At 48.5% G+C, this 9,528-nt stretch overlaps 2 protein-coding genes across 4 annotated transcripts in view; both read left to right on the top strand.

Moving 5' to 3' along the window:
* The window catches only part of LOC107568387 (HMG box-containing protein 4-like), a 10,865-nt gene extending 7,139 nt beyond the window's left edge, over positions 1-3,726 (top strand). For all 3 annotated transcript variants that reach the window (XM_016254347.1, XM_016254346.1, XM_016254348.1), the window contains 6 exons: positions 50-128; positions 354-418; positions 499-622; positions 695-921; positions 3,257-3,379; positions 3,477-3,726. In XM_016254347.1, the coding sequence (XP_016109833.1) occupies positions 50-128; positions 354-418; positions 499-622; positions 695-921; positions 3,257-3,379; positions 3,477-3,521 (663 nt within the window). In that variant the 3' untranslated portion in view covers positions 3,522-3,726. The remainder of the gene's footprint in view (positions 1-49; positions 129-353; positions 419-498; positions 623-694; positions 922-3,256; positions 3,380-3,476) is intronic.
* A 3-nt stretch (positions 3,727-3,729) lies between these two features.
* On the top strand, positions 3,730-9,189 carry LOC107568386 (uncharacterized). Its single transcript, XM_016254345.1, has 6 exons — positions 3,730-4,426; positions 5,390-5,952; positions 6,752-7,061; positions 7,407-7,475; positions 7,975-8,210; positions 8,307-9,189. The coding sequence occupies exons 1-6, from the start codon at positions 4,408-4,410 to the stop codon at positions 9,099-9,101; spliced, it is 1,992 nt and encodes a 663-aa protein (XP_016109831.1). The 5' UTR covers positions 3,730-4,407; the 3' UTR covers positions 9,102-9,189.
* Positions 9,190-9,528: the final 339 nt, after the last annotated feature.

Consider the following 9,528-nt stretch of genomic DNA (forward strand, 5'->3'; position numbering starts at 1 on the left):
TGTCTGTGTGTGTGTGTGTGTGTGTGTGTGTGTGTGTGTGTGTCTGCAGAAGAAGAAGGTCTTGACGGCGTATCAGATCTTTTATAAGGAGTACAGAAGCAGCATTCTGGAGGAAGAGCCGGGCCTCGGTGGGTTCATCTTCATCTTCATCTCATGTAGATGTTTGATTAGCAGCACATGTAAAGTGTCCAACCAGAGTTTCTTAAGCGCCCAGTCAAAACTATGAATATCTGAACAGATCAGCCAATCAGATTTTAGCTTGCTGTTTGCAGTTTTCTTTTACAGTATGAGTGATGATAAAACCGACGGTTTATTTAATGTCAGTATGTTTCTGTCTGTTTATTTGAGCTCAGATTTTGGGGATTTGAGCAAAAGACTGGCTGATGCATGGAAGCAGCTGCCCGAGGGAGACAAAGAGGTGATAAGCATTATCATTACCCAAGATGCAGTAGTGTGAGGTGTGTGTGCTGTCACTGATGACGGGCTGATGGTTCTCAGGTGTGGCGAGAGAGATCCGAGTACCTGCAGCGGAAGCAGATGAAGTCTGAGAGCGGCAAACACGTGAAGCACGTCAAACAGCAGCACGCGTCCCGAGCGCTCAAGAACGGCAGCAGGGTCAAAGGTCAGCAGCTGTGTGATAGTCAGGTTATGCAGCTCAACGATGTCAGCTGATGTGTTTGATGTTGGTGTTCAGGGCATCACTCAGGCGCAGCCGTGGCTCCTGCAGGAGGCGCTGTTGTGCTGAAGAGGCAGGAAGCAGCAGTGGCTCCAGCCCAGAATGGATCAGCGCCGCGACCAGCAAACACAGCTGCGTTCTCCCCGCTCAGAGACCCAGACGTGGATCCCATCGACGCAGCCGCACACCTGCAGCTGCTGGGAGAGTCTCTGAGTCTGATCGGACGCAGACTGCAGGAGACCGAGGTACACACACACACACACACACACTCACTCACTCACACACACACTCACTCACACTCACACACACACTCACTCTCTCACACACACACACTCACTCACTCACACTCACACACACACACACACACTCACTCTCTCACACACACACACTCACTCACTCACACTCACACACACACACACACACTCACTCTCTCACACACACACACTCACTCACTCACACTCACACACACACACACACACTCACTCTCTCACACACACACACTCACTCACTCACACTCACACACACACACACACACTCACTCTCTCACACACACACACTCACTCACTCACACTCACACACACACACACACACTCACTCTCTCACACACACACACTCACTCACTCACACTCACACACACACACACACACTCACTCTCTCACACACACACACTCACTCACTCACACTCACACACACACACACACACTCACTCTCTCACACACACACACTCACTCACTCACACTCACACACACACACACACACTCACTCTCTCACACACACACACTCACTCACTCACACTCACACACACACACACACACTCACTCTCTCACACACACACACTCACTCACTCACACTCACACACACACACACACACTCACTCTCTCACACACACACACTCACTCACTCACACTCACACACACACACACACACTCACTCTCTCACACACACACACTCACTCACTCACACTCACACACACACACACACACTCACTCTCTCACACACACACACTCACTCACTCACACTCACACACACACACACACACTCACTCTCTCACACACACACACTCACTCACTCACACTCACACACACACACACACACTCACTCTCTCACACACACACACTCACTCACTCACACTCACACACACACACACACACTCACTCTCTCACACACACACACTCACTCACTCACACTCACACACACACACACACACTCACTCTCTCACACACACACACTCACTCACTCACACTCACACACACACACACACACTCACTCTCTCACACACACACACTCACTCACTCACACTCACACACACACACACACACTCACTCTCTCACACACACACACTCACTCACTCACACTCACACACACACACACACACTCACTCTCTCACACACACACACTCACTCACTCACACTCACACACACACACACACACTCACTCTCTCACACACACACACTCACTCACTCACACTCACACACACACACACACACTCACTCTCTCACACACACACACTCACTCACTCACACTCACACACACACACACACACTCACTCTCTCACACACACACACTCACTCACTCACACTCACACACACACACACACACTCACTCTCTCACACACACACACTCACTCACTCACACTCACACACACACACACACACTCACTCTCTCACACACACACACTCACTCACTCACACTCACACACACACACACACACTCACTCTCTCACACACACACACTCACTCACTCACACTCACACACACACACACACACTCACTCTCTCACACACACACACACTCACTCACTCACTCACTCACTCACTCACACTCACACACACACACACACATACACACTCACTCTCACACACACACTCACACTCACTCACTCATAAACACACAGAACACACTAATAAACACACACACACAGAACACACACAGGGGTGTGCAAATATGTTTTTGTTAGCTGAACCCCTTAGACAAAGTACTTACTTAGATTTGAATGTTAATATAATTTAACAACATATTTATTGCATGTTCATAGTTCTGTGATGTCAGTTAATGGTCACACTAGTGTTTTAGCAACCCCACTAAAGTGAATAGAAAATACTGCCACTACTACTAATTATTATTATTATATATTACTCTAATATATTATTTTAACTTTTATTATTTATTTTATTTACTTGTACTAATTATAATTTTAAAAAAGAGAAATATTAGTGTTGTTACAGTTGTACTGTAAAAAAAAAACAATTTACATTGTTATTATAATATGTCTTAAATTCTTAACTTTCAAACATTCAAACCCTCAAGCTTTTATTTGAAATGCTGTAAAGCAAGATGTGAATGTGTAAATAAACTGTAACTGGTGCACAGCGTGCTTCTGAATGCACGGTAACTTCACAGCACATGCAGAGATGAGCAGCTTTAAAAGCATCTCGAACTGATCCTTCTGCGCTCAGAACGCCTCGGCTCAAGGGTGGGAAAGCTGCCAGGTTTCCTTTCTGGATCTGTTTCTTTAAACTCCTGCTGATGAGGATGAGCGGCACGCAGACGGTCAGATGATCTCTCTGTGTGTGTGTTTCAGGGGATGGTGACGGTCTCCGGCTCTCTCTCGGTTCTGCTGGACTCAGTGTTGTGTGCTCTGGGTCCGCTGGCCTGTCTCACCTCTCAGGTCCCAGAACTCAACGGCTGTCCACATCATGTGCTGGTACTGACCCTCCACGGCTTTAACACATAAACATCAGTATCATCACTAACATCAGCACCAGAAATGATTTGACCTGTGTGTGTCTGTTTGTGATCAGTCAAACACTCTGGACAACATCGCCTACGTGATGCCGGGTCTGTGAAGGCCTCCTGATGCTGCTCCCGAGGCGGATCAAACATCCACTAAACACTTCACGACTCGCTCAGTTTTGCACTGGATCAACTCTCAGACACTTCAACTTTTAACCTGCTTCTTAAACCTGCGCTCCATTTCTATCTGATCTAATGTTGATTTTGTATTTCTGTTGTTTTTCTCTCAATAAAATCCATTTTAGTATGTTCTTTTAACTCTGGAGTGGCCCGTCTTTTCATTTCGTTTGGTTTGTAGGCTTTGTTTGTGGTTGAAATATTGTCCGTTTGAGAATATACAAAGTCGGCGTTCAGAAATGAGCGATTCGCAATGTGTAGCGTTCTCGGCGTTACAACAGACATTAGTGTGAATTTCTTCTATAGTCACCGTCCTGATGCAGAGAATCTCACCGGGCAAGATAATCACAAGTTAACCCTAACCTAACTCTTCCTGAATGAAAACACGTCACCAACAGTCTGTTCCCACTGAGTTTCTGTGCTCATGAGGTCTCTCCAGCCTGGTCCGTACGCAGGTTTTCGAGGGGTTTTGAGCACTTTCCAGCTGGTCAGGGGTGGGAGACCAGCTAGATGAACCTAGAGCAAACCAGTTCAGATTCTTGTCTTCCAGCGCGTCTCTTACTCGAGCAGCTGCAGTCGTCTTCCATCAGCTCAGGCAGAAACTGAAGCAGCTGAAGGCGAGACACTCCCTCTGCGAGTGGCGGCTGCAGGTTTGGTGGGTCTGGGTGCGGCTGCATCGCTGTGGTTCACACGCATGCAGTGCACCGTTCCTCCCCCCACAGCTGCAGGTGTGGTGCATCTCTGACAGACATGAGCGGAGGCAGAGACACTTCACACTGAGATCAGGACAGACGGAGAGACACTGACCTCACTGACACACGCATGGATTTCTCTGATCAGGGTAAGACTACAGTGATTCTCACATCTTCATGTTCTCCTGCAGTACAGTAAGGGCTTGGAATTGACTGAAAATTTCACATTTCATTAAATGAGTCGTATTATACGTGGCTTGTTCATGACTAGGGAGAAACACACTGGGCACACTAGACTAGTTTAATTATTTGATCTGTTGAAGTTATGATTTGTGTTACTAATGTGTGTGCTGAATGTCGTGCAACTGGACTGACGGGTGTCTCACATACAGGAATGTTTGAGGACAAAAGACATCAGGAGATATTAATCGCATGAAACTCAGTCTGAAACTATTTTAGAAGTCTACAAATGTAGAAAGCATGTTTTACTTAACAAATGTTCAGTGAAGGAGGTGCTGAAACTTCAGAAATGCATGATGAAGTTACTGCACTATTGTAGTTCCAGATGTCTTGATTGTTTCTGGAGGCTCATATTTTTACTTTGTCTAGATAATTTACTTGTATTTTGTATTTTAGTAGCGATTTTTATTGTGCATTTATGTTTCTGTATTTTACTTTTTACTTCCTTTTTTTCATATGATGTGTAATGATGTTATTTGTTTTTAGGGTGACCTTTTAACATTGTCAAGGGTCTACAGATGAAAAATAGCCTTTTTGGCTAATTCTGGCACATTTACAGTTTTGTTTATTAATATGCATGGCCCCTGTAAACAAATAAACTTAGTGTATGCTCTTCAATTCGTCCCGTCTGCTGTCTGTGACGTCACTGCTGAAGCTATGACACGCTTGTGATGTCATAGTCAATCAGTGTTGGCAGGATGTCACCTTTTTTGCAGCCACAGAGTTATTAGTCACATGAAATCTAGGTGATTGGCTCAAACCAACGTGTAGCCAGAATTCATGAGCAAAGACGGCAGCATGCAGCTCATACAGAGGCTTGCTCCAGAGTCTGTTTATTAGTGTCTTGATTATCGTTCCGTCTGTGTTTTTAGTTTCTGTGGAGCGGGGGATCGGCTCTCACCGTTCCCTCTCTGAGCTGAGTTTGGTTCTGGTGGGCAGCATCGGCTGTGGGAAGACCATGACAGCGGACACCCTGCTGGGTCAGAGTTCTGCTCCGGGACCCTCGGCCTCGTCCCGTGTGAGTCAGATACGACGAGGACTGGCGGCGGGCTGGCGGCTGAGCATCGTGGAAACCCCTCGCTGGTACTGGTGGGGCAAGGAGGTGGAGGCTGACATCCAGGAGGAGACCCGGCGGTTCCTCAGCTCCAGCGTTCCCGGGCCCTGCGTCTTCCTCATCCTCATTCCCATCGGGGAGTTCACGGAGGTGGAGCGGCGCATCCCGGATCAGCTGGAGCGCATGTTTGGGCCGTCGGTGCTGGGTCACACGCTGGTGCTGCTCACCTGTGGAGAATACCTGATGGGCCGCGGTCTGGAGGAGTACCTCGGGAAGGAGGCGGGGCTGCAGGAGGTGGTGAGGAGGTGTCACGGCCGCTGCCATCTGATCAGTAACCGCAGACCTGACGACAGACAGCAGGTCCTCACTCTGCTACAGAAGGTAAGCCACTGGGACCGGGATACAGCGGTCCGACTGAAAGCTTCCTCTGATTGGGGTCTATTCCAGAGGTGTCCAGTCCTGCTCCTAGAGGAACTCTTTCCAGCAGAATTTAGTTCTAGCCCTAAATAAACACGCCTGAACCAGCTAATCAAGGTCTTGTTTGAGCCAAACTCTGCAGGGAAGTTGCCCTCGAGGAGCAGGACTGGACACCACTGGGCTGTGTGTCTCAAAAGCATAATAAGCCTACAGAGATCTTTGACTCCAATGGGCTTCACAATCTACTTGTGCTACAGTGCTCTTGGGAAGTGCAGCTCTGGTCTGTTCTAATGTGGTGTCTAGTGCTGATCTTTAGGACTGACTGACTGACCACACCATTCTTTTACCAGAGCTCAGATCAGACCCATTAGTTAATCAATACTGAAACCATCAAAATGTGGTTGCAGATGTGTATCATGTTGTTTAGCAGACCAGCTCATTCTAGTCCAAGTCGTGACCAAATCCAAATAATCCCGAGTCCATGACAAGACCAAGACCATGAACATTTGCTCTCAGACTCTGGCTCGACAAAAATGTGTCATCTGCACTGCATCACAGTGTTTTTTCATGAGACTCCAAGAGCGATGGAGGCATTACTGAACACATTTATACACATTAGCATGTTTGATGCTGAAATAAAGGACTTTTGAGCTTGCAATTCAGACTGCAGTGGAAGGGATGATTAAGATTGCTTGACAAAGCCCAGTTTTATAGAAATTTATTTGGATTTTGAGAAATGTTTAACCTGTTTCCCGTGTCTCAGGTGGAGCAGATGATCCAGAGGAACGGAGGATTTCACCCACTCAGGGACGAGGAAACACACGGGAGAGACGTCAGAGAGGAGAAAACAGAGATGAAGCTCAGTGCAACAAGTGACACGATGTGGAACGGAGGCAGCGGAGGAAAACAAACACAAATCAATATGTTTGACAAACACACAGGAGAAACAGGAAGTGATGTAATGACTGAGAGACGCCTGATCAACGGGCTTCAGTCGCAGCAGAGCGAGTGTGAGGAAACACACTCCCGACACACACCGCTGGAGAAAAACCCGAGCTTCAAACTCAACAAAGGTGCTGAAACTAACCGGATGACTGAACAAGCACATGAAAGTCATTCAGATGATCCAGAAGTGTCCAATCCTGTTCCTGGAGGCCAGAGTTTACTCCAGCTTCAGTTAAACACACCTGAACCAGCTGATCAAGGTCTTTAGGATCACTGGAACCTTCCGGCTCTTGGAGCCAAGCTCTGCAGGAACGTGGCCCTCGAGGAGCAGGACTGGACATGCCTGATCTAATCAAACTAATCACGCAAATACTAACGCTGAGAAGACGTGTTGCTACCAATTGGAAGACAAAAGAATGGTATGCTTGAAATGATTCTCATTTATGAGATGTTATATTTGTGTGTAACTCTAGAGGGAGCTATTCTCAGTCAGATGATGGAGGTGCCAGAGGTCCAGTACAGCCAGAGCTTCATCAACACCAGTAGGTTCATATTATGTTCACTTATAACTAGTTTGTCCCATCTGCCACGAAAAGAGACTCTGTGATCTTCTGGCTCGGGTGTGCATCTGTGGGATTTTTCACCTGTTATATGGTGCAGCAGTTGAAAATTGTGCTCCTGGTCAAGGTTTAAGGTTAGGGTTAGGGTTTAACACTAAGACTAACCCTAATCTCTCCTCAACAAGACACATAATTAGAGGAATCATTCACGTCTGGAGCACAAACACTACAGGATGAAACAAACACATGCACACTAGTACACACTAATCCAGGGGTGTCCAAACCTGTTGCCTGGAGGGCCACAGTCCTGCAGAGTTTAACTCCGACCCTAACTAAACACCTGAGCCAGCTAGCCAAGGTCTTCAGCATTATAGAAACCCCCAGGCGAGTGTGTTTGAGCTGGGACGATGGCCCTCCAGGAGCAGGATTGGACTGATCCCTGGACTGACACTGATACATTTGCTTATGTTTCTCATTCTAGTCCACCACACTTTTAAGAAGATTTCGGATGACAGTGAAACTCTCTCTGGTGTATCATCATATTCCTCCTCTGATCCTCTGAACGACTCTTCTCTGCCTGAGCTGAGGCTGGTTCTGCTGGGTCGCCATGGTTCTGGGAAGAGTGTGGCCGGGAACATCATTCTGGGTCGTGAGGAGTTTGTCACGGTGGCCTCTCAGCGGTGTGTGATGGCCCGAGCGCTCGTGGAGGACACACGGGTCAGTATAACACAGTTCTCCAACTTTAGTTCTGAAGCTGAGTGACTGTGTGTTTGAAGGGCACACGTGATCGAGCCTCGTTTCTGTCTCCGTCAGGTGTCAGTGGTGGATACTCCGGACTGGTTTCAGTCGGAGAGGTCTCCTGAGGAGGTGAAAGCTCAGATCTCCTCATGTGTGGCCCTGTTGGCCCCGGGCCCTCATGCATTCCTGCTCTGCGTCCCTGTTGACCAACCTGCTTGTTCCGAGCTGCTGGCCCTAAGCGCGCTGGAGGGTGCATTCGGACCTGACGCCGTCCGCCGGCACATGGTCGTCCTCTTCACGCGCTCGGAGCTGCTGCCGGACACAGCGGAGGGTGTGGAGCAGGTGGAGGCGTACATCACCTCCCGACGCCCAGAGATGCTGGAGCTGGTGCAGAGATGCGGCGATCGTTATCACGTCCTGCAGCGTGGGAACACAGCTGGACAGCAGAGCGGCGGCGTGAAGGAGCTGTTGGAGAAGGTGCAGCAGACGGTGAAGGAGAGCGGAGGAGACTTCTACAGCTGCTCGCTCCACCACCAGACTCTCGGGAGAGACCGACAGTGTGACAGAGACAGACAGAGTCCGTCTCACTCTCTGGATGCTCTGAAAGAGGAAGAGGAGGAAGCGACGTCTACGGTGAAGAGTGAGCGTCTGGACTCGGCTGCTCCGGCTCCGTCGCTGCTCCGCTCTGTGTGGGAGACGACGAGCTCGTGTGCGGGTCGTGTGCCCAAGCTGCTGGCCGCGGGAGCTCTGACAGGAGCGGCGCTGGGGGTGTTCCTCGCTGGAGCTGTAGGAGGCGTTGTAGGAGCAGTGCTGGGCTCTGTGGTCACTGAGGTCGGGAGACGGAGGCTCAATAAACAGAAAACAGAGTAACAGACAGTGTGATCTGCTCTGGAGAATCACTGTGAACTGTAAAATAATTCTGTGGTTGTTGTTTCTTGTATCATATCAGTCTGTACAAACTCAAAATGATATGTGACCCTGGACCACAAAACAAGTCTTGTCAATTCTTCGAAATTTTCACTCACACACTCACTCACTCTCACACACACACACACACACACACACACACACACACTCACTCACTCACTCTCACACTCACACACACGCACTCACTCTCACACTCACTCACTCACTCACTCACACACACACTCACTCACTCTCACACTCACTCACTCACACACACACACACACACACACACACACACTCACACACACACGCACTCACTCTCACACTCACTCACTCACTCACACACACACTCACTCACTCTCACACTCACTCACTCACACACACACACAC

This window comes from Sinocyclocheilus grahami, unplaced genomic scaffold, assembly GCF_001515645.1.
Source record: "Sinocyclocheilus grahami isolate Dianchi unplaced genomic scaffold, SAMN03320097.WGS_v1.1 scaffold1239.1, whole genome shotgun sequence".
NCBI lineage: Eukaryota > Metazoa > Chordata > Actinopteri > Cypriniformes > Cyprinidae > Sinocyclocheilus > Sinocyclocheilus grahami.

Bases quoted from the DNA above. Each gene is read 5' to 3' on its own strand.
- LOC107568386 (XM_016254345.1), top strand. The intron at 7,476-7,974 runs GTAGGTTCATAT...TTCTCATTCTAG, and splicing joins CCAGAGCTTCATCAACACCA to TCCACCACACTTTTAAGAAG. The intron at 8,211-8,306 runs GTCAGTATAACA...TGTCTCCGTCAG, and splicing joins CGCTCGTGGAGGACACACGG to GTGTCAGTGGTGGATACTCC.